The 24,771-nt window shown below is 45.4% G+C and overlaps 1 protein-coding gene across 2 annotated transcripts in view; it reads left to right on the top strand.

Moving 5' to 3' along the window:
- Nucleotides 1–24,771, top strand: part of LOC141048427 (class I histocompatibility antigen, F10 alpha chain-like) — a 117,800-nt gene that overhangs the window by 89,233 nt on the left and 3,796 nt on the right. Inside the window, exons 5-6 of one of the 2 annotated variants that reach the window (XM_073543986.1) lie at nt 8,044–8,136; nt 17,850–17,879. In XM_073543986.1, coding sequence (XP_073400087.1) covers nt 8,044–8,136; nt 17,850–17,879 — 123 coding nt within the window. The remainder of the gene's footprint in view (nt 1–8,043; nt 8,137–17,849; nt 17,880–24,771) is intronic. The other variant, XM_073543987.1, reaches the window with a different exon arrangement.

Raw genomic sequence — 24,771 nt, forward strand, 5'->3', positions numbered from 1 at the left:
AAACCAAATCACTAATGCTCTAGGATTATCCCACCGCTCTGCCACCAATATGTGACGAACAGCCCGCCGCTGTTCACCACTCCGTGACGAACGGGGGTCCCGCTGCCACCAAAATGCGACGGACAGCGGACCCTGTGTCACCACTATGTCACAATCCCACCACTGACACTGGTGTATCTGCGGACGGAGGAACGCGACACACTGCCGGCACACGGCTATCACAGGCACAGTGGGGGCTTATTTTAGTTATCCCACCATTGACACCATGTGACAAAAATATCTAGCAAGCTAATCTCGCTATAACAATTTGCTGTAGGAGGGTATTTTGGGTGCCCCACCACTGCTATCAATCTTCTACGAACAGCGGGGATTTATGTATATCCCACTTTCTCAGTTCCACTTTGGAACTCACAGCTCTCCGGCGCCCCCCTTACCCTCAGGTCAGTCAGGGAACTGCACCTAGGATAATTAGTCGCCGGACGGGCTGCTTGTTGTGGACCGGCGGTTAGGCTACTGCAGTGAGGGAATTATCAATGCTGTGGCCGCAGCCCCTCATTCAGCAATATAAGACCCTTCTGGACTGCCAACTAGCCACAACAACCGTACACAACGCGCTACCACCAGTCACGGTTTACTTAATTCACAGAGTTAATTAAGAGGGTCCGTGGCAAACCCATTGAATTAGTAGCGGTTATCTAAAAGGGGCGCTTAGTTCGTTTCTTAGAGCATGGAGACAGACTAAATATTAAATCATTTATTCCCCGAAAAAGTAGGGCAGTGGTTATACAGATAAAAGGTGCTATAAAATTGAGACATAAAATATGTACAATACAAATATAACATAATGGGGATTAAAATTCAGAAAGTAACACTCACATGTGCTTGGATATCAGGCAGACCATGCGGCTTGGAGGGGGAGGGGCCAGACGTCCCAAGACATTGGTGTAGGTCTGTTCAGCATCAAACCTCTGCTCCAACTGACTGGAATTTGCTAGGGGATAGCTATAGACTAGGGTCTGTGTGACATCATGGAAGGGGCAGTCTGGAGAGGGTCTGCCCCGTACTCCTGGATTTAGAATCAAACTACAAAGCTTAGAATAACTATATCTAAACGGTAAAAACCCGTACCGACCCACATGGGGCCTCATTGTTTGTGATTCACCGAATAGAATCCGAAAACACCAAACATGCCATAACTGAGACATTCTATTTGGGTGCAATACATATCTCAGTCTCTGGACGTCCGTGGACTACGCAAAAGGCACCGTAGCGAAGCTGGGACCACTCAGATCACAAAAATGATTGTTGTATCCGTGCTGTGTATGGTTTTTACGGTACAGACTCTTTAATATCACCCATAGCTGCATTCAAACCTCGTGGTTTCAGACAAAGAGATCTTTTCCCCCTTTTTTTCATCAGCTTAATTAACATTTCTAGCTGTGGAGAGGAGCCAAATGTTTGTAACAGGAAGTGTCCTATTACCAGTGCGGACACAGGCTGTAAAGGAGGGGGGAAGGGGGAAAGCTGTAGGGGCTGACATGCTGAATTTCTCATCAGAGGGAAGGGAGAGATTTCTAGGCACATATCTTACAGAGAAAAAAAAAACATCATACTTTACAGACATTGTATATCACAGTCCCTAGCTACGTGACATGGAAAAAAGTTACAGAACTTCATGAGTCAAGGTCTTTACACAATAACCCCCTTCACAGAACTTCTTCATCCTGTTTATACTGGTACAAACTGATAACAGCTAACAGAATTTATTTAGTAAACAACAAGATGGTGTCTTGGAAAACAAGATGTCCCGTACATCTGAATCCTGTACTTCACAATCCCCCCTAGATAAATTTAGTTAGCACATAACAGACAGGGCAGAGGTACTCTCCCAAGCTAGCAGCTTGAGGAGTACTTGTCTTCACATGGCTGATGCCATGTTATCAGTCATGGCTGTTGCGGCGCACCCATCCCCCTGTATGCTGCAATTTATGAATAACAATTTTTGATGACGGTGGTGGAGATGTTTTGAAGGTAGCCATGCTCTTGGCTTCAACATCTTCATCAAGGAACCTTTTGAGATCTGTGTAGAGAAGAGCAGGGGTGACGACGCCTTTGGTATCATCATTAGCTGTCCTAGTGCAGAATTCCCTAATACATACAGAAATACACCAAAGAACAAGTTTTAGTATCACATATACAACAAGGATACAGGCAGCAATATGCAACAAGCTTTGTAAGATCCCAGCTAGCCATCCCCCAATTCTGACCACCAACTGTCCTTATTACGATCATTGTCTTTATTATATTGATCTCTGAGTCTTTGAATGTCTTCTAACTTTAACGTCTACCAATAATAATATGGAAAATGCGGAAAACCAAAACATTATGCCCCCTTTTATTTGCTATTGGCTTGTTGAGTGATGAGGAGAACTTGATAGGGACCGTCATACAAGGGTTCCAGTCAGTGCTTTCTGACATGCCTTTTCACGACTACAAAATCACCAGGCTTCAGGTTATGACAGGTGTCGGTTTCTGCTGAATCTGGAAGAGAAGAGGAAACTAGAGCATGGGTGTTAGCAAGATTTTTACTAAGCTGAATAACATTTTGAACAGCACGGCCAGTTTCTTCTGATAACTGCTGAGGCTGGAAATTTGCACCTGGGGGCCTAGCACCAAACAATATCTCATATGGGGACAGGTTATGTTTTGCAATAGGGGTAGTACGAATATGGTATAATACAATGGGTAGGAGCTCTGGCCATGGAGCCGTAGTCTCCTGCATCATTTTGGTCAATTGTCCCTTCAGTGTGCCGTTCAGCCTCTCAACTTTCCCACTGGATTGTGGGTGGTACGGAGTATGGAGGGCTACAGTGGATCCAAGCATTGTCAGAACTTCTTGGTACACATGAGAAGAAAAGGCCGGACCTTGATCACTTTCAACAACTTCTGGAACCCCATATCTGCATATGACTTCCATCACCAGTTTCTTCGCTGTGGTTTTTGCAGTCATGTTGGCAACAGGGAATGCTTCCGGCCAACTGAAGAACATGTCAACAACAACCAAACAGTATTCATACCTTCCAGACTTAGGTAACGTAATATGGTCCACCTGGAGCCTTTGGAAAGGATAGTCGGGCTTAGCAAGATGCTTCGGGGGTACACGTTGAAGTTGACCAGGATTGCAGGTGTGACACATTACAGGCACGGTTGAGCGCTGTCAAAACTGTGGAAATTCCCGGGGCCCAGTAGAATTTTTGCACCAGTGCGAGGGCCTGATTCTTTCCTTGATGTGTAGGCCCATGTGGCAGTAGCAGGGTACATCCGCTTAGGGAGACACACGAGTTGGTCCTTTTTCCAGAGACCATTATATGCGTGCTCCATCAGTCTTCCATTCCTTCACCTCTTCCTTTGGAGACAATTCTCTGCATCGTCATTAATCGTTCTCGCGGGGTCCGACAGAAAATCTCAGTTTGTTGTAGATCATCAGGTTCTTATAGAGTCAGCAGCTCTTGCAACTGTTTACGCTGAGAGCTTGTAGTCACCATAGTTGGTATGGTTGGTTCAACGGGTAAGAGAGCGGCGGCTTTTGCTTGCATATCCGCAAATGCGTTGCCAACAGTCTGTGGACTGTTCCTAGGACCGTGCGCCATAACTTTGATAATGGCCACCTGAGTAGGTAATTTCATCGAATCCATGAGGATTTTAACAGCTTCAGCATTTTTCAATGGGGTTTCGGCAGTAGTAATAAACCCTCGATTGGCCCATAGAGCCCCAAAATCGTGAGAAATACCAAATGCATACCGTGAGTCCGTGTATATATTAGCCTGCCTGTTCTTGGCCAAAATACATGCAGCAGACAGAGCCTGGAGTTCTGCTTCTTGGGCTGACTGTGAGGGCGGGAGTGGAGCTGCTTGCACTACAGTGTCCTCTGTGGTAACAGCGTATCCCGTGTGGAATCTACCAAACTCCTCAGCATATCTTGAACCATCCGTGTATAACACCAGATAGGGATTTGGAAGTGGATTCTCGCTGACATTTGGTGGAGTAGCTGTTTCTTCAGTCAGAAGTTGGGAACAGTCATGATGGAGATAATCCTCATCACTTCCATCTTTCTTGGGGACCGGCAGTAAAGTAGCAGGGTTGATTGTTGTACAGCGATGCAACTTGACATGGTCAGGCAAAAGGAGTGAACACTGCAGCCGTAAGTGTCGTTGCACAGTCAAATGTCTTGGTTGCTGAAGTGTCAGTATTGCTGCAATATCATGCGGGGCAAAAATGTGCGTTTCATGTCCAAGATTTATGTCTGCAGTCTTGTCAAGCAACGAATGAGTGGCGTGAACTGCCCTCATGAAACTTGGTAATGCTCGGGCCACAGGGTCGAGGCGGCCCGAATATTAACCCATTGGTCGTTGCCTATTGCCATGTGATTGTGTAAGTACCCCTGCTGCGTGTCCTTCATTCTCAGACACATACAAATGGAACGGTCGAGTATAGCCCGGGATGCCCAAGGCAGGGGCGGAAGCAATAAGTCGCTTTAATTCAGAGAAGGCACAATAAAGGCTTTCCATACAAACCGGTGATCTTTCCTTATAGTTAATTATACCGTCTTTTGAGGCGTTGTAAAGGGGTTGCATTATGCGGGATGTATCCGGTATCCACTGACGACAATAAGTACATAGTCCAAGAAAACGCTGGAGTTCAGTTTCATCTTTTGGGAAATGAAGGGAGCTGACAGCTATTTTTCTTTCTTCTGTGAGGTGTCTGACACCCTGAAGGAGACAGTGACCCAAGAATATCACTTGACCAAGGCAGAACTGAGGTTTCAAGGCCGAACCCTGACAATTCAGTGCTGCCAGATGCTTGAGGAGGCTAACAGTGGCAACAATGGCTCCGTCCGTGCACACAAGAAAAGATCATCCACATTCTGAAGCAGCGTGACCTGGGTGGGGGTGATCTAACTGCCAGGGCAAGAGACACTCGCTAATATTTTATGCAAACTGGTTGGGACTGTTTTGGGCCCCTTGTGGCATAACTGTCCATGTTAACTGTCGTCCCTGATAAGTGAATGCAAACAAACTGGCAATCTGGGTGTAACGGAATGCTAAAGAAGGCATTGGCAAGGTCGATGACTGTAAACCAAGCTGTATCCTGGGGTATTTGGGACAAAAGAGTATGTGGATTAGGCACCACTGGAGTTTCCAGAACAGTAGCTGCATTAACTGCCCGTAGATCTTGTACCAGCCTGTACACAGAGGGTTGGCCAGGTGGGGTCTTTTTCTTAACGGGAAACCAGGGCGTATTACATGGAGAAACACAGGGTACCAGAGCACCGTTATCAAGTAACATTTGTATTTGTCCCTGGAGGCCCCGCTCCTGATCATGTTTCAAAGGATATTGATGGACTTTGGGAAAAGGGGCGCCAGGTTTAAGAAACACTTTTATTGGTTCTACAGGCATTTTCCCTATATCATTTGGTCCTTTTGACCAAATTTTAGATGGTATCTCTGAGATGTATGGGGTGAGTCAGTGATCCTCAGGCACTATTGGGGGTGGATCTAGGCCTATCAGGGCCATCATACCTGTGGGAAGGGCATGCAAAATACAGATTTCCTCACTGTCTTCATCTGCATAAGGGTTATGTAACGTACGAACCATCTGGCCATCATCTTGGAATTGTATTCTGGAGCGGAACTGTGATAATAAATCTGCCCCTAGTAAATTTACTAGACATGTGGGAGAGATTACGAACTGAGCAGTAACCTCGGGGAAGGGTCCCACAGGGATTGGTTTTGTAAGAGTATGTTTATTGGGTCTGCCATCTACTTCGATTAAAACAGCGGGGGTATGACCATCTCTCTGAAAGTGACCGAGTCGGCCACAGTGCCAGCACTGCAGACAAGAATTGGTGCGGAGGGACTGGGGAGTAAGGTTCCCAGTCATAGGATTGGGTGAGATATTGGAGTAGGGAGCTGAATTTGTGTATGTTTGGAGAGCGGGAGCTGGAGTTTGCTATGTGTGCCACTGATAAAGAACGAGCTGTGTTTACAGCTGCGGTGGGGTCTAAGAGTGGAGTGGGAACTGGAGCAGCTGCTGGCTTGTTTTTTTTTTTTCCTGCTGATACAGAGCAGGATAAATTCTTCTGAAAACTTTTTTTTCTACTTTTAATGCATCGTCCGGAGTCTTTCTGGCACATTACTCTCAGTTCCTTCTCAATCACTTTCTCAATTCCTTCTTCAATATAGCAATAACACAAACTGTCAGAATTCACATCCTTTGTTCTTCCTAACACCTTCGTCACACAATTCATGTGCCAAGCCACGAAATTCTTCTTTTTCTTCCACGGAAACAGGATTCTCTCCTTTAGAGCAAAATATCCTTACTTCAGTTGTGCACAGTACTGGAGCGGCCGTACAGTCTGTTCCACCGGGTCTATCCCCCTCTGGGATGCCCAAAATTCAACGCGGTACTCATTGAAAAGAGGAGGGTGTCTCAGACTATCCCTCCGGACACCTCTGATTATATATATATACCTGAGTTACGTATCCTACCCAATCTTCGATCACATCACCACGCCTGATTCTAACAGTGATGAGGATTTCAGGATATTTTGACTATAAAGAGAGTCACAATCACTGGTCAATCCGGGGTGTCCGTCCCTTATGAGGTACGGTTCGAACACTGGGCCCCCAACAGGACTGCACCTCTATATGATTCCACCCAAGAATCACCCCACCATCAAGGACAAACCTCAGATCCTCTTTGCAGCAACAAGCACAGGAAAACCACACCAAACGGTCAGTCTGTACAGTATAACTGCCAACTTACCGTGGTTGTCGTGGGGGATGATCAGTCCCAATTTTCCAGTTCCTTTGTCCGGTCCGAGGGTCCTTTGTCTTGTCCTCCGGGGGCAGAGACGTCCCTGTTTGGGGACCCCACGTTGGGCAGCCAGCTGTAGAGGTAGCTATTGAGGGAGGATCAAGTGACCCTTCACGGTTGACCAAGTGATTTCCAAATTAATCCACAGGGCGTTGCTAGCAACTGAGAATGACCAGACGGAGATGTGTTTCTGTATGGGAGGATCAAGGCAGATCACTGACCCCGTTTATTATGTCACCTTTTTTATAGTATTTTGCTTAATTATGCAAAGTACTCAGCTACCAATAGCATCGTCGTGACACATTTACTTTATAAGCCAATAGTATTGCAAGAAAACCGGAATATTGTCCCTAGCTACGTGACATGGAAAAAAATTACAGAACTTCATGAGTCAAGGTCTTTACACAATAACCCCCTTCACAGAACTTCTTCATCCTGGTACAAACTGATAACAGCTAACAGAATTTATTTCGTAAACAACAAGATGGCGTCTTGGAGAACAAGATGTCTTGTACACCTGAATACTGTACTTCACAATATATGTATTATAGGGGGAATTATTTTAGCCTGATTTACAGGGATATTATGGTAAATCTGTCCTTGGATTCATCAGATACTGCTGCTAACTAGAAGAGGATAGCCACTGCTTAGGATACAATATATTTGCACATTTTCTGCACTGGGTTAATCCTCACCTCGCAACATCCTTTGGTCACATTGGTTTTTCCACTATGTGATTTGCTGTATCTCCGTTATGAAGCTTTGCATGGATTATACCAATATATATTATTGATTGACAGCACTAATGGATATAACATAGTGGCGGCCTTTGTGTCCTAATGTTGATATACACGTACAGTTCTGATATTGGTTTATATTACTGTGCTGTGCCTTTTGGGCTGTGTTCTTCCCTCCTTGTTTTTTGAAGCCTTAGCCCTGTCTATTTTTTAGTATCCAATCAGATTTTTAAACTTGTTATTAATAAACATTTAATATTTTTTATCTCACTTTCGTTGGAATCTCTTCTGGTCTAGTGGCAATTGAGCCACAATAGACAATTGTTGATACATATGTCATCAGTGCAGCGGAGGAGACTAATGTGCGGCTGATACATGACGCTCTCAGTGTAATCCACAGATCAGATTTATATTTCTGTTTTCCAACCAGAACCAGAGAAGTCCAGAGTCCGGATCATCGCTGTGGTCGTAGCTGTGGTGGTCGTCGCTCTTCTCGGCATTGGTGGATTTATGTTCTATAGAAGTAAGTGTCAGTAATCCCACACGTCTCATGATATATTCCGCTAAATAAACAGCAAAATATATGATGAATGTATTTGCTAAATTTTTCTTCCACACCCCTCAGGTACGCTTTACTGTCATATCAGGTGACTGTTCAGAATAAGCGTCCTGTGAGTACATAAGGAGTAACACTATCTCTGGCCTTTATATCACCTGTATCCAATATTTTCTCCAGTTGTCGCCTCTGCAGGCTTGTAAAATAATGCTTATCCTTGTAAAATACTTAGGACTAGTTACCAGATAAAAATATAGTGGTTTATTTGGATTCTTCCATCAAAGAAAAGATTATTACAGAAAAACATAAAAATAGGTGAAAGAGAGATTGTCCATCAGTTCATTGCAAAAGCTTGTCACCTTCTTTCTCTGGGATGCCACATGGCAAATGGCCTCTGTCTCTCTTAGGCTTCTTACCAGTTGTTCAGTTATGTCCCTGCAGAGATGGCATCTTGCGTCTGTGTCTCATGATGGTGAGGGAAGGAACGAGCGACCTCTACAGTTAGCCATGAATTATATACGTCTCTTGAAGCACGTGATCCTGGTATATATGGAGTTGTCCTGTACCATGAGCCAAGCTTAAAAATAGCATATGTCGTGTAAGCTAAAGCAATGTACAGAACTGAGTCTTATAAGAAATTAACGGATTATTAATATTTAACAAGGCTCTGTCTCTAAATCTCAGTTGTCTCTGAGCTAGTTGGAGGAGAATAGCTGCTCTGATGTCTCCCATATACAGTCGCTGCCAAAACTCCTGAAACTGACACAAATTTTGTTTTTCACAATGTTTGTCACTTCCTTTTTATAGTGGCATTACAGGGAACCTGTCACCTCGTTTTGCCGCTATAAGATGCGGCCACTGCCTTTCGGGGCTAATCTACAGCATTCTGTAATGCTGCAGATAAGTCCCCGGTTTGACCTGAAATGAGGAAAAACAAGTTTTATTATACTCACCTGGGGGGCGGTTTGATGCGATGGGTGTCACAGATCCGGGTCTGGCGCCTCCCATCTTCATGTGATGTCGTCATCCTGCTTGCTTCGTGTCGCGCTCCTGCGCAGGCGTACTGATCTGCCCTGTTGAGGGCAGAGCAAAGTACTGGAGTGCGCATCAGGAAAGGTCAGAGAGGCCCAGCACCTGCGCACTGCAGTACTTTGGTCTTTTCTCAACAGGGCTGATCAGTACGCCTGCGCAGGAGGGTGAAACGAAGCAAGCAGGATGACGACATCGCATGAAGATGGCAGGCGCCGGACCTGGACCTGCAACACCCATCGGACCAGACCGCTGGTCAGACCAGGGGCTTATCAACAGCATTATAGAATGTTGTGTATAAGCCCTGAAAGGCAGTGGCCGCATCTTATAGCAGCAAAACGAGGTGACAGGTTCACTTTAACTCTAGATTATTATGAAGAGCGATCATATGAAATGCAAAAAATTACAAAGTCATTCTTTGTCATGGAGACACGTACAGTCATCATTGCTTTGCACCAAAAGTGCTTTGCAGGCAAGGACATTGCTACTTGTAATATTGCCCCTAAATCAACCATTATTGATCATCAAGAACTTCAAAAGGAAAGGTTTAATTGCTGTGAAGAAGGCGTCAGGGCGCCCAGTAAAGTCCTGCAAGTACCAAGACCGTCTCCTAAAAAGGATTCAAATGAGACAGAGGTGGGGAATCTTTTTTTCTGCCAAGGGTCATTGGGAAATGTATAACGTCATTCGCAGCCATACAAAAGTATCAACTTTAAAATGATCCTGCTATATTTGGTCAAACATTTAATTAACACACCCCTAATGTGATGATGCAGCTCCTCTTTGGGGAGTCTGTGATGTTAGGTGGCATTGATGATGGGACTCTTCACAACTTCCAGGTTTGCATCAATCTGTAGCGCAGTCAACTCTTTGTGATCATATGTTTTGTTAAGAACTCGCAGTAGTAAGCTGTTACCAACACGGTTGAATATTTCACTGCATGTCTCCTTAAAATAAAGTCATCATTCTTCATGTAATTGTCATAGTAATCAAGCAATGTTAGGTCTGCAGTAGTATACATCACATAGGAGACTCAGAGACTGCTGTACATATATCACATAGGTGACAAAGATTGCCGAATACATTACATAGAAGACACCGACACTGCTGTATATACATCATATAGGAAACATTGAAACTGCTGTATATGCATAACATCGGAAACACTGAGACTGCGAAATATGCATCACATAGGAGACATTGTGACTGCTGTATACATTACATAGGAGTCACTGCAACGGCAGCATTCATCATAGAAATGATCAGGATAAGCACACAGAGCAGACAAACTCCACATACAAATAATATCTTGACACTGGCACTGGACATAGTCAGGACGTAATTCAGAAGTGCGTGCACCACGGCGTTCAGTAGTGAATGATGTGTGCAGTCTAGGGAAGAATTAAAAGGCTGCGGCCAGACAAACTGGGCTGGTTACCCAAGCACTGTGGCTGACGGTAATCTGGCCAAAGGCTGGAACAAATTATATCACAGGCTGTAAATGGCCTCTGGTTTGTACTTTCCCCACCCATGACCAAGGGGATCGGTTCAACACCAGTGCAGAGCTTGCTCTGAAATGGCATCAGACAGGTTTTAGTGCAGCTGCACGCACAGTGGGACAAACACTTTCAGAGGCTGGCATAATTTAAAGAAGGGAATCAAAGAAGCCAATTCTCTCCATGTAAAACATCAAGGACAAACTGATATTCTGCTGGAAATATGAGGATTTAACTTGGACATCCGGAAAATGATTATCTAGATAAGAAAAGGTGAGAGCAACCATGAGTCCTATGTCTGTGAACAGTACAGGTTCTTGAGAGCATTCATGTGTGGAGGCTTTTCACCCATGGAGGGGGCTCATTCACAATTTGCCTAGGATCACTGCCTTGAATAAAGAATGGGATCTAAACCTCCTTCAAGAGCAATTTCTGCCCACCACCCAGGAGCAATGTGATGATGAAAAAACTTTTCCAGAATGGTGGATACCAAGTCACAAGGCAAAAGTGATTACTAAGTGGCTCGGTGAACAAAACATAAAAATTTTGGATCCATGGGTGGAAACTCCCCAGATCTCAATTTCATTGAGAACCTGTGGCAAATCCTCAGAAAGTGGTAGGACAAAAAAAACAGAAAGCACCGATTAGATGGGCAGTCATCAGGATTTGGCCCAGAAGCTGATCTATCCAGCTGCCAGGGCGAAGGGCAGAAGTCTGGAAAAATAAGGGTCAACACTGAAAATATCGAGTCTTTTTATAAACTTGATGTACTTCTCAACAAATGTATAATTAGGCTATGTTCACACTAGGCATTTTTCAGCTTTTTATGCAAATTTTGAGCTGCGTTTTACAGTACCAGCAAACTCTGAGATTTCAGAAATCTCATACACACAGCTTGGTTATTTATTTTGTCCTCAGTATTTTGTACCTTTTCTTGGGTTTTGCAGAACAGAGCATGTCACTTCTTTCAGTGTTTTTTCAGCGTTTTCAACCATTGAAAGTAATGGGTGGTGAAAAAAATGATGCAAAAAATGCAGGTATCAGCTTTTGCTGCGTTTTTGACACAAAACCTGATGAAGTACAATATGATTTTTTCTTTGCACTACAGTTTATCAGCATGCACAAGAGACAAATGTAGCATGGCAAAAACGCAGCAAAAAACGCCACAAAGACCAAGCAAAACCTACTTTTTGGGGAAAGTTTCTGCCAAGAGAGCTTGTTTTGCTGCAGAAAAAAAAAGGTGAAAAAACCGCCTAGTGTGAATGTCACGGGGTCCTTCTCCGGTACCACACAACAGAGCGAGGGAAGTGTGAACAATCCCAAGACCTTTATTACAGGCAAAATTAGAAGGTCCATAAACAATCCACCACACTGAGGATACAATAGTCCAGAACAAGAATGCAGTCCAGTAACAGGATAAAATGTCCAGGGAGATGAGATTCCAAAACTCTAGCAACAGAGGATAAAATGGGTCCTTCTCTCTGAGGTGCAGTCTTCACACGATCCTCTCCACACAGGAACTGATTTGCCCAGCTCCTGTCCTCCCCCGCCCCCTCATTATCTCCAGGGGTAGTCAGATAGGTTGGGGCGGTTTGCAGGCCTCCCAGAGGAGACAACGGAGCCTTGGGGATTAAGGAACTACAAGGGGTCATCAAGAAACAGATAGAGTCAGGCTATAGACATACAAGGCAACAAGAAAAACACTATGAAAATCAGTAAAATAGCAATATACACAAAATGATATCCACATAGCATATCACACCATCACAACCTCTCCCCCCCATAATAAGTGAGCACGCTATGAGGTCTACACAGACCTCTGGCCTGCTCACTTTTGTCCACATTACTCAATCGTTTATAGTTCCTTGTACAGTGGCAGGGGTTGCAATAATTATAAGCACTTGCTGTCCTTCCATAAATTCCCGGGTCCTGGCGTTACGGTCATACCAGGTTTCTTGACTGGAATGGGCCATTTGCTGTTGATCATTAGCCAAGGTAGCTAGCTGGGCGAGACGGTCTCTGAACTCTAGAACGTAGAGAATGATGGGCATTCCGGTATCTGAGATATCTCCCTCCAATTGTTCTTTCAGAAGAGTGAGAGGCCCACGGACCTTCTGGCTAAACAGATTGCTCCCCAGTGAGGTCCGGATGTCGTGGTGCTTGAAGGGCCTGTAGTTGAGTGGCTGCTCCCACAAAATAACACTGTAACTCCCCAATGTCGTTCCCAAGGAGGATATCTGCAGGAAGTCCTCCCATAACTCCAATCCAGCACAGTTTTTCTCTAAAACCATAATCCAAACGCACCAAAGCTTGCTGTATATATTTGCGGACACCCCCCCCCGCCAAGACAATGGGAATTCCTGCACCCTGGTGAATTGCCTCGGGTCGAACCACACGAGGGTCAGCGATAGTCAGAAATGCCCCTGTGTCTCTAAATCCTGACACTTTGTATTCGTCAATTAAGACATCCTGCAGGTGGCGTTGCCGTTGCTCTGGGTAGCCAAAGGACAAAGGCCAGAGTCCGTACACTCCAGGAGGGGTATCTATGGTGCTGTGGTCGGTGGTCCACTCTGGTGGGGGTGGTGGTAGCTCTTCATCAGGCGGTATGGAGTGCACAAGATGCACTGGACGAGGTGGGGCTGCGTGGAGCTCCCTCCAAATCCTTGTGGGACATCCAAACTGCAAATGTCCAGGTTGCCCACACACATAACATCTCTCGGTGATACCCCCAGGTCGTGGTCGGAACTGTTGGGGCCCAGGATTGGGAGGCTTGATAGTCATCGGCTTGCGACTAGGTGGAAGGGCAGATATAATCTGAGGGAGATGGGGCGCGGGAGCAGGCCATGGTTCATTGTCCAGAAGCCTCCTCCATTGCGGCCGGATAGTAAGGGCTTCATTTGCCAGGGCTGCAGCTCTATCCACGGTACACGGCGTGCGCTCACGGACCCATTCCCGTACCTCTGCGGGGCACTTGGCAAGAAATTGTTCTATAAGGACCGCCTGTATAACATCTTCCACAGTAAAGGCGTTTTCTGCTTCCAGCCATCTCCGACATGCCTGAGACATCTAATGTGCATACATCCTAAACGATCCCCTTGTGGTGCATGGGAGGTCTTGGAACTTGGCCCTGTATGAGTCTGGGGTGATAGCATGGTAATCCAGGATAGTCTGCTTTACAATGTTATAATCCTGATTCCGCTGTGCGTCAATGGTTCGGTAAGCCTCCGCCATGCTTACGTTCAGGAGTCCCACTAACAAACGTATCCAGCTAGAGTGGGGCACCTCCATCACAGCACACTGCTGCTCATAGTCCTTGAAGAACCCCTCCACATCTCCGGAAGCATCATCGAATGGCTTAAAATCTGTCCGGGTGATCCGTACAGGCTCCCAGATCGTTGGGTTTACACTCCACATTGCATTACTACCTCTCTCAAGCTCCATTGCTTCTTTTCCCCGCTGTGCCCGGCGGGCAGCCTCCTCCTTGTACTCCTGAGACACGCCGGGGCCCAGAACTGCCATCTCTTCTTTGTACAACAACACCCACTGGCTTTTCTGGATGGGGATCCCTGTCTCCTTTGCGTGTCCTTCAGACATATGGGAGTAGGTGGTCTGAATAGCACCCACCAGTAGGTCAATTAAGGCTTCTTTAGTCAGTCCCTGGTAGTTCAGGCCCAGGTCTCTGGCTCTCTCCTGTAAACTGGATACAGTCCAATTTCTGTACTCACTCTGTCGGTGGTTCTCCATTGGGTTACGCTCTGTTGATCCCACTGCTGCCACCAATTGTCACGGGGTCCTTCTCCGATACCACACAATCAACAGAGCGAGGGAAGTGTGAACAATCCCAAGACCTTTATTACAGGCAAAATTAGAAGGTCCATAAATAATCCACCACACTGAGGATACAATAGTCCAGAACAAGAATGCAGTCCAGTAACAGGATAAAATGTCCAGGGAGATGAGATTCCAAAACTAGCAACACATAGGATAAAATGGGTCCTTCTCTCTGAGGTGCAGTCTTCACACGATCCTCTCCACACAAGAACTGACTTGCCCAGCTCCTGTCCTCCCCCGCCCCCTCTTTATCTCCAGGGGTAGTCAGACAGGTTGGGGCGGTTTGCAGGCCTCCCAGAGGAGACAATGGAGCCTTGGGGATTAAGGAACTACAGGGGGTCATCAAGAGACAGATACAGTCAGGCTATAGACATACAAGGCAACAAGAAAAACACTATGAAAATCAGTGAAATAGAAATATACACAAAATGATATCCATATAGCATATCACAACCAACATAGCCTTATGTTTCAAAACTTGATGTACGTAGCTCAAGCCTGTAAGAGGGGCCACACCGGGGATTTTTCTGCCTCTGTGATACAAGTGAAGAAGCCCTTCTTAGCAAGCCAAGCAACCATCAAAGACTGTTATAGCAATGAAATTAGTGATCAGCAGGACACTGAGCAGAGATGGAAGGTATACACAGAGGAACTATATGCTAGCACAAGCAGTGACCATCGTGAGGAGCGTGGAGGCAAAGAGGAACCAGAACCAGACCTATTGGAAAGTCAAGTGGATTGAGCTTTGAGGCAGTTGCCAAAAAAACAAAGCTTTTGATGTTGATGTCATCTCTGCAGAGCTGCTCAATCCAGTCCTGAGAGCCGCACTGACAGCACTATGTCAGAAAATCTGAAAGATCTACACATGGTCAAAGGACCGGAAAAGAATCAGCATTTATCCCGCTGCTGAAGAAAAGCAACATCAGGGACTGCACCAACTATAGAACAATCGCCCTGATTCCCCATCCCCGCAATTTGCTTCTAAGGGTTATTCAGAAGCGCTTGGGGAACATCCTTGATAGAGAACTTCCTGATGCCCAGGCTGGATTCTGTAAGGATAAAGGGACATGATCACATCGCAAAGCTGAGATGGATAATAGAAAAGATGAGAGAGCACCAGAAGACGCTCTACCTGCACCTCACTGATTATACCAAGGATTGTCACTGTGTTGAGTATAAGCTTTGGGAAGCACTGAGTGAGGTAGGAGCCGGCGCACTTTTTTAGCTTCATCTTGTCACTCTACGATGATGAAGAAGCCACAGTGCGAACCAGGTATGGAAATAATGAATGGATCAAGATCAAAAAGCGCATAAGACAAGGAGGCGTCCTCTCCCTTTCTTTTCAACCTGTATGTGGAAGTAATCATAAGGAACCTGGACTTTGCTGATGGCTTTTCTGCCCATTTTCACCTCAACACTTGAATCATCTATGTGATATGTGCAGATGATAGAACTATGCTGACAGAGAGAAAGAAGCACTTAAAGCTTTTGATGTTAAATGTAGAAAGTGAGAAAATGCGACTTAACTGAACATCAAGAAAACCCAAAAATGTAGAAATTAAAGTGGTCGACTGCTTCATTTTTGTGTGTCCATCATTAATCGCAGTGGCGGAATGACAGCAGAGATTAAGTGTCAGATAGCACTGGGGCGCACAACCATGGACCAAAGGTGGAAGTGCTAGTACATCGCAATCATTGTCACACAAAGACTGATCACTGCAATTGTGTTCCCAGATGAGACATGGCTGTGAGATGAAAAGAGAAGATTGAAAATAATTTAACCATAGTAACATAATAAACTAGGGTGCGTCCTGTAATTAGCGTCACAGGGGTCTACATACTTTTAATAAGTCAATCTGCCTATTTATTGGGTGAAAAGTAATCGCTTTGCTGTTTGGTATCATGGACTAAAGAAAGCTACGGAAAGAGTTGTCTCAGGAGAGAAAGAAAAATATAGATGAACATGTTAAAAGTAAAGACTATAATTACTGCAGCTGCACATATTCAGAAGTGTAAGGTCTATGGGACTATAGCCAACCCCTATGGATGGCGGTAAGAAAAATTGATGAGAAATTGAAGAGGTGTGTAATACATATACAAATAGTAACCAAAAAGCCCAAAACAACTTCCAAAGAGACTAGAGGTGAACTCCAAGATTAAGATACATCAGTGCAGATTGCACCATCCGTCGCTGTCTTGGCTAAAGTGGACGTCATGGATGACTACCAAGTAGGAAACCATTGTTGCCACAAAGATCCCTGTAAAATGTCCTTTGGACAGAGGAGACAAAACTGGAGCTTTTTGGCATCACATCAGCTGTATGTTCACATGAAGCATAGAAAGAAAAGGACATTGTACCTACGGTGAGACATGGAGGAGGCTTGGTTAGGTTTCTGGGTGGCTTTGCTGCTTCTTGCACAGGGGGTCTTACGAATTTGTGCAGGGTACAATGAAATCTCAAGACTATCGAGGGATTCTGGAGTGAAATGTGCTGCCCAGTGTCAGAAACCTTGGTCTAAGTGGCAGCTCATGGGTCCTTCAACAGGATAATGACCCAAATCACAGAGCTAAAAACATCCAAGAATGGCTGAGCGCAAAGCATCGGACTCGTTCTCTTGTGGATTCTATGAGCCCTGATCTAAACCCTATTGGACATTTGTGGAAGGAGCTGAGATCTGATGTCTGGAGAAGACGGCTTCACACCTGAGATACCAGGAGCAGTCTGTTCACAAGAAGTCGTCAAAATCCCTGTGCACGTTGGCAGAAATCTCCTTGAGAGTCACAGAAATCGTTTGTCTGCAGTGATTGCCTCAAAAGCTTGTGCAGCAAAATATTAAGTCAATGGAACCATCATTTTTGTCCCAGCCATTTTTATTAGGTTTTTTTTTTTTTACATTTTCGACCACAATTCAAAAGCAAAAAACAAAGTCTGATTCTCGTTAGTTGATATTCAGTAAATTAAACTTGAAAATTACTTTTGTCAGTTTCATGTTATTTCAGTGACCATTGCGGGATTTTGTTACTTTAGCAGAAGGTACCAACAATGTCGTCCATGTCTGTATTATACCCTCTTGTTTCTTTCTGATTGGCTGGGTTACCCTCATGTTTCTTTCTGATTGGCTGTGTTATATCTTAGGGTTGGGGGCTCCTCACTTTTCTCCTTGGTCTGTGGTTGCTCTTCCATATGTTATTTGTAGGGGCTCCTGACTGTATATCGTCTCCCCTCATCTCTCCCCCATTACACTATATTATTATTATATGTCACCAATGATAATGGCGTCTTCAGGTTTCTCTTCCTAATTCCATCTTCTCTGCTTATTTCAGGAAGAAAAGCCGGATACAAGGAGACCGGCAGTGAGTATTCTGCACATGTGGCTCTGATGGGAGGTTTTGGCAGATTTGCTGTAAGGCCACAGCCGGCATTAAGGAAACACATGGACGTCTTGTGTCCCCAGAGGGAGCGCTGATCTTACAGAGCGACTCTCCATTCTGGATCATAGAGGACAGAGACCCAAGTGGACGACCCCGTCTATTCCATACACCATAATTACACCAGAGTGGTGCAGGATCAAAAACACAAGGCCGCTTTATTTCAAACAGAGCACCGGCCCCGTCCACAGGTTGTATGTGATGGATCGGAGCTCAGCCCTATTCACTACAATGGAGCTGCAATACCAGACACGACCTGTGGACAGGGGCGGCGCTGAGATGGGAGGGAAGCAGACAAGTCTTACTAATCCTGTACTTCTCCCTTTTAGGTTTACAGTAAAGAGAGTCTGCCCCCAAAAACTCACATTAAACCTTTTATACCTTCTTTGGGGGGGGTTAGACTGCTCACCTATGGTATGTGTATTGGGGTATGTTGAAGATCTAACGACAGATGAGTATGGCAAAATAGCGGTGGCTAGATTGCTATATATGTTTAGAAAGTTGATAGCACAGCACTGGTTGGATGATCAGACGCCCTCCATTCCGGAATATATTAGTAAGGTGAACTGGGTGATTAACATGGAAAAAGCAATTTACTTGAAGAGAGGCTGTATCGGAAAATTTGAAAAGCTTTGGGCATTATGGATAGACAGCTCGGGCCTTGCATCCAGAGAGTTACAGAGATTCCGATTAGGTCTTATTTGAGTGTACCTTTACTGAATTGAAGAGAAGTCTTGTCTATATGTAGCACATTTGGAGCCTCTCTTGTATTTCTAATTATTCTTATTCAAGGAGACGTAACATTGACGCTATATAATAATAATATGTTTATTTTTGTTAAGTTGGGGGGACAATTCAATTCAGGGGGGAGGGGGGTGGGGTAAGGGGACTACGTTCCCCTGGGTTGTTATACCTGTTTTGTTGGAAAATGTTCAAATAAAAAATATCTGATTTAAAAAAACCTTTTATACCTTCATATAGGGGACTTAGCCTCCATAAAAAACTTGTAGACTAGATTTTACTTCTTTTGTTTTATATAAAGACAATTTCATTAGATATATAAATGGAGGATCCTCGGTGCACCCATGGAATGGCCAAGGGCTCAGTGCACCATTCCGCCCCTGTAATTACAATCCTCCGCATCTCCACTTATATCTATTAACATCACTCGCTTTGGAGCGTGCCTGACCTGAATTCCCAGCTCTGCACACACTGACACTGCAGGGGCCAAGAGCACACACAGTGTCAGTGTGTTCGGGTGCATTCTGATCTCTATCCTATCTATTAAAAACACATGTAAAATGCACAAATGTGAACACGTCGGTCAGACAATGCTCACACCACCCATTAGCTAAGATATAACAAGAGAACATAGAATGGCAGATTTGCAAAAATTTGCAAAAATTCTCTGCAGCCAAAAATATGGCAGTAATCAGCAAGTGCTGAATAACAAATACAGGGTATTTATTCGATACTTTTTTTTGCAAAAAAATGTATACTAAGCTGCCTCACCAACGTCAAGGTAACCCGTGTCGAAGCAGTCCCTATCTAATGTATTTAATATCTGAACAGTGTCTTGACATGAACAGGATTCAGACAGGCTGCTCCACAGTATGGGCTTATGGGCTGAGACAGCTCTTTTGTGCACATCACACAGGAGAGGGGTGGGGTCTCCCAAACCATGCTAAGCAAGGAGAAAATGGATTAAAAACACGTGAAATGCACAAATGTGAACACGTCGGTCAGACAATGCTCACACCACCCATTAACTAAGATATAAAAAGAACATAGAATGGCAGATTTGCAAAAATTCTCTGCAGCCAAAAATATGGCAGTAATCAGCAAGTGCTGAATAACAAATACAGGGTATTTAGTCGATACGTTTTTTTGCAAAAAAAAGAGCTGTCTCAGACAATAAGCCCATACTGTGGAGCAGCCTGTCTGAATCCTGTTCATGTCAAGACACTGTTCAGATGTTCAGGTATTAAATACATTAGATAGGGACTGCTTCGACACGGGTTACCTTGACGTTGTGAGGCAGCTTAGTATACATTTTTTTGCAAAAAACGTATCGACTAAATACCCTGTATTTGTTATTCAGCACTTGCTGATTACTGCCATATATTTGGCTGCAGAGATTTTTTGCAAATTTTTGCAAATCTGCCATTCTATGTTCTCTTGTTATATCTCTATCCTATCTGCAGCGCCTGCTCATAGGATCACACGGTAGTGGGCGGCCAATGCTGACAGGAGAGGAGAGCGCTCTCACACTGTATCTGCCAGCACTCACTCGGCTCCTGCAGTGTCAGTGTGCACACCTCATCTACCTCTCCGGTCAGCATCGGCTTCCTGCTACTGTGTGATCCTGTATGCAGCGAGCGGCGGCTACATACAGTAGAGCAGGGGTCCTCAAACTTTTTAAACAGGAAGCCAGATCACGGTCCCTCGGACCATTGGTGGGCCGAAATATAGTTTAAAAAAAAATTATGAACAGATTCCTATGCACACTGCACATATCTTATTTTGAAGTAATAAAACAAAATAGGAACAAATATAATATTTAAAATGAAGAAGTGAAGTTAAATCATCAAACTTACCAATTTTTTAGCTTCTTCGAATATCCTACACTTCGAGTCCATTTTTTCACTTTCTTGATATAATTGTTTCCTAGGGATTCAAAATTGCTATTAGTAAAATACCAACATATATACAGCGCTACAAAAACAATATACCAGCAATAAAATTGCCCACACAGAGACATAGACTGCACTGGCCATTAATACAGCCTGACCAGTGCTCATCAATGTAGCCTGATCAGTGCCCATCAATGCAGCCTGATCAGTGCCCATCAGTGCAGCCTGATCAGTGCCCATCAATGCAGCCTGATCAGTGCCCATCAGTGCAGCCTGATCAGTGCCCATCAATGCAGCCTGGTCAGTGCCCATCAATGCAGCCTGATCAGTCAGTGCCCATCAATGCAGCCTGATCAGTGCCCATCAATGCAGCCTGATCAGTGCCCATCAATGCAGCCTGATCAGTGCCCATCAATGCAGCCTGATCAGTGCCCATCAATGCAGCCTGATCAGTGTCCATCAATGCAGCCTGATCAGTGTCCATCAATGCAGCCTGATCAGTGTCCATCAATGCAGCCTGATCAGTGTCCATCAATGCAGCCTGATCAGTGCCCATCAATCAGGGCCGGACTGGGACTAAAATTCAGCCCTGGCATTTGAAGTTACACAGGCCCACTAGTCACATGGTGACTATATAATATCTTTGTACACTTGTAGATTACAAGAAGTGAGAGGAGATTAACACGACTATATAACATGTAGTCAGAGCTGTGCCCAGTATTTCAGCTCAGTCCTATTTATTGCTTTTAGGTACAGTACTCCTCCCAAATCTCTGTCCCCTTTTGTACGCACGGTGACAGAATTCCTGGCAGAACTGCTCTTTATTGGGCAACCAGACCCCCTGGTCATAGCCGCCCCTATCATACCTCCCAACTTTTGAAGAAGGGAAAGATGGACAAAGACTGCGGCGCGCATAGCGCAAATTTTGGTCACGTCCAGCCACACCCATTTCACAACTAGTCACACCCATGTCCACACCTAATCGCACCCATTTAGCACTGCTGATCACACTGACTGTGACTGGCACTAAGGAAGAGAGAAAACAGAGAGAGAGAGAAAAAAGAAAACAGAGCGAGAAAGAAAGGGGAAAGAAAGAAAGAACTGTGAGAGACAGAGAAAGAACAGAGAGAGAAAGAAAGAAGTAAAGAAAAGAAAGAAAGAACAGAGAGAAAGAGAGGAAAGAAAAAGAAAGAAAGAGGGGAAGAAAGAACAGAGAGAGAAAAAAGAAAGAACAGAGAGAGAAAAAAAGAAAGAACAGAGAAAGAAAGAACAGAGAGAGAAAGAAAGAACAGAGAGAAAGAAAATGAGGGAAAGACAGAACAGAGAGAGACAAAGAAAGAACAGAGAAAGAAAGAAAAAGAGAGAAAGAAATAAAGAAAGATTCTACAAAGATACTATAGCAGCCCGGCTCCCATTGTAGTGCCCACCTGAGCCTCCCGGTGCAGGACCTATCATGATCCGCTCACATGGCCGACATCCCCGATTCCAAGGCGATCCTGCTGTCTGCGCTGTCGGAGGAGGACACGGTGATGGATCTGAAGCATTCCTGGTTCCGTCACAATCTCCTCAAGAAATTCTCATTTCCGGTCAGCTTCCAGCACATCACTTCAGGTGGAATGTCATGTGTGTGTTTTAAAATGCTCCTCGGGGCTCCGCCGTGTACTCCTGTGTCCGTGGGAAAAGCCCGCTTTGTATGCTTTGTACACACTTGGCTCCGCTCCGTACATCCCGTACACATATGGCTCCACTCCATACACACACGGCTCCACTCTGTCCACCTCGTACACGCGTGGCTCCTCTCCGTACATCTCGTACACATCCTGCTCCGCTCCGTACACACACACGGCTCCGCTCCGTACACCTCGTACACACGGCTCCGCTCCGTACACCTCGTACACACACACGGCACCGCTCCGTACACCTCATACACACGGCTCCGCTCCGTACACCTCGTACACACACGGCTCCGCTCCGTACACCTCGTACACACGGCTCCTCTCCGTACACCTCGTACACACACGGCTCCGCTCCGTACACCTCGTACACACACACGGCACCGCTCCGTACACCTCATACACACGGCTCTGGGGCGTGGCGGCTTATCTCCCTGCAGTGCGGGAGGAACTTGGAAACTATCACCGCATGCCCGCAGAGGGCCGGCGGCAGGAGCAACAGTGGCCGCAGCAGCTGGCAAGCGGCCAGATGATTGGGCGCTGCCGCCCGCGGCCCACGTGACAGCGGCCCAGCGGGAAAATGCCCGGTTGGTTATATTGCCAATCCGGGCCTGCCATCAATGCAGCCTGATCAGTGCCCATCAATGCAGCCTGATCAGTGCCCAGTAGCACAGGTCCCCAATAGGCAGGTAAATGTCCCCAATAGGACCCGGCGTTAAAAAAAAACAAAAAACAGTACTCACCTATGTCCCCGGCTGCTCTGAAGAGGCGCCCGCTCGTCTTCTTCAGGCACAGGCGGCGTGACGTCATCAGGCCGGGCCGTGTGTGCTGTGCTGCATACGGAGGGCTGTGCAACGCCTTTCCTCGGCACCTCGTCCCGCCCGCGATTACAGGGCCCGCTGGCATTGAACTGCAGTTAAATGTTGGCTGGGCCCAGGGGCCGGATAAAAGTCCTTGGTGGGCTGCATGTGGCCTGCAGGCCGTTGTTTGAGGACCCCTGCAGTAGAGGGATCAGAACGCAGTTGCGCACACTGACACTGTGTGTGCTTTCCACCCCTGCAGTGTCAGTGCGTGCAGGGCTGAGGATTGTAATAGAGGGGACGGTACGGTGTCCTGAGCTCTTGGCCACACCAGTGGTGCACTGAGGTCCCTTCATTTACATATCTAGTAAAACAGATTTATATGAAATGAAAAAAGTAAAATCTATAGCATGGGTCTTATTTTATAGGGGCTAAATCTCCTATATGAATGTATCAATGGGTCAATTAGAATTTTGTGGATGACAGACTCTCTTTAAAAGAAATCTGTCATTAAGTTTTTGCTATTCCATCTGAGTGCAGCATAATATAGGCAGAGACCCTGATTCCCACTTACCAGGCTGCATGTTGTCATTTCGATAACATTACTATTTTATACGTTGCAAATCTAGCAGTTCTCTGCATGCTGAGCTTTATATAATTCTGCCCACACCACTGATTGGCAACTTTCTGCCTATGCACAGGGTACATGAAACGCTGCCAATCAATACAGAGTAATACAGAGCTAGTGATAATCTGAGAAAAGAGGGATTTTATCAAAACTACAGCAAGCAGCGCAGTAAGGCTACTTTCACACATCAGTTTTTTGCCGTCAGGCAGGATCCGGCTTTTTTTAGAAAAAACGGATCCGGCATAAATTTTGGAGAACTGTAGAAACGGATCAGTTTTTTTGCTGGATCCGTCTCTGTTCCTGGAGGCTGGCCAATTGGATCTTAGCATGCGCAGACTTAAAAAAACCGGATCCGGTGGCTGGATCCGTCTTTTTCTGGATCCGGCGCATTCCGGCGCCCATAGACTTTCATTGTAGCAAAAAGCTGGAAGCGCCGGATCCGGCGCTTCCGGCTTTTTCGCCGGAGACAAAAAACGTTACAGTAGACGTTTTTTCAAGACGCCGGAATGAGACAAGTTGCCGGATCCGGCAAAAAACGGATGAAACGCAATGCCATCCGGCACGATCCGGCGCTAATGCAAGTCAATGGGGAAAAACCGGATCCGGCATTGCATTTTGCCGGATCCGGTTTTACAAAAAAAAGCCGGATCGCGCCTGAAGGCAAAAAACTGATGTGTGAAAGAGGCCTAAGTGACACAGCGCTGGAATCAGGGTCTCTGTCTTATGCTGCTATCAGATTAGGTGGCAAAACCCTGGTAGCAGATTTCTATTAAAGTGGAACAAGGAGATAAAGTGCTGGGATTGCACTCGCTCTGGTCCCAGAAGATGCAGTGAGAGCTTCATATGCTGCGGACGGCACGGACACAACTTCTGTCCCAGCGCCATCACAGTGACTTATACAGCTCTGGCAAAAATTAAGAGACCACTGCAAAATGTTAATTTTGTCTGATTTTTCTCTTTATATTTTTGAGTAAAATGTAAATTGCTCTTTTATTCTATAAACTACTGACAACATGTCTCCGAATTTCCAAACACTAAATTTTGTGTTTATTTTGAGAAAATGAGAAATGTTCAAAATAACAA

The sequence above is a fragment of the Dendrobates tinctorius genome, unplaced genomic scaffold (genome assembly GCF_039654945.1).
Source record: "Dendrobates tinctorius isolate UK_male_01 unplaced genomic scaffold, ASM3965494v1 ptg000135l, whole genome shotgun sequence".
Classification (NCBI taxonomy): Eukaryota; Metazoa; Chordata; class Amphibia; order Anura; family Dendrobatidae; genus Dendrobates; species Dendrobates tinctorius.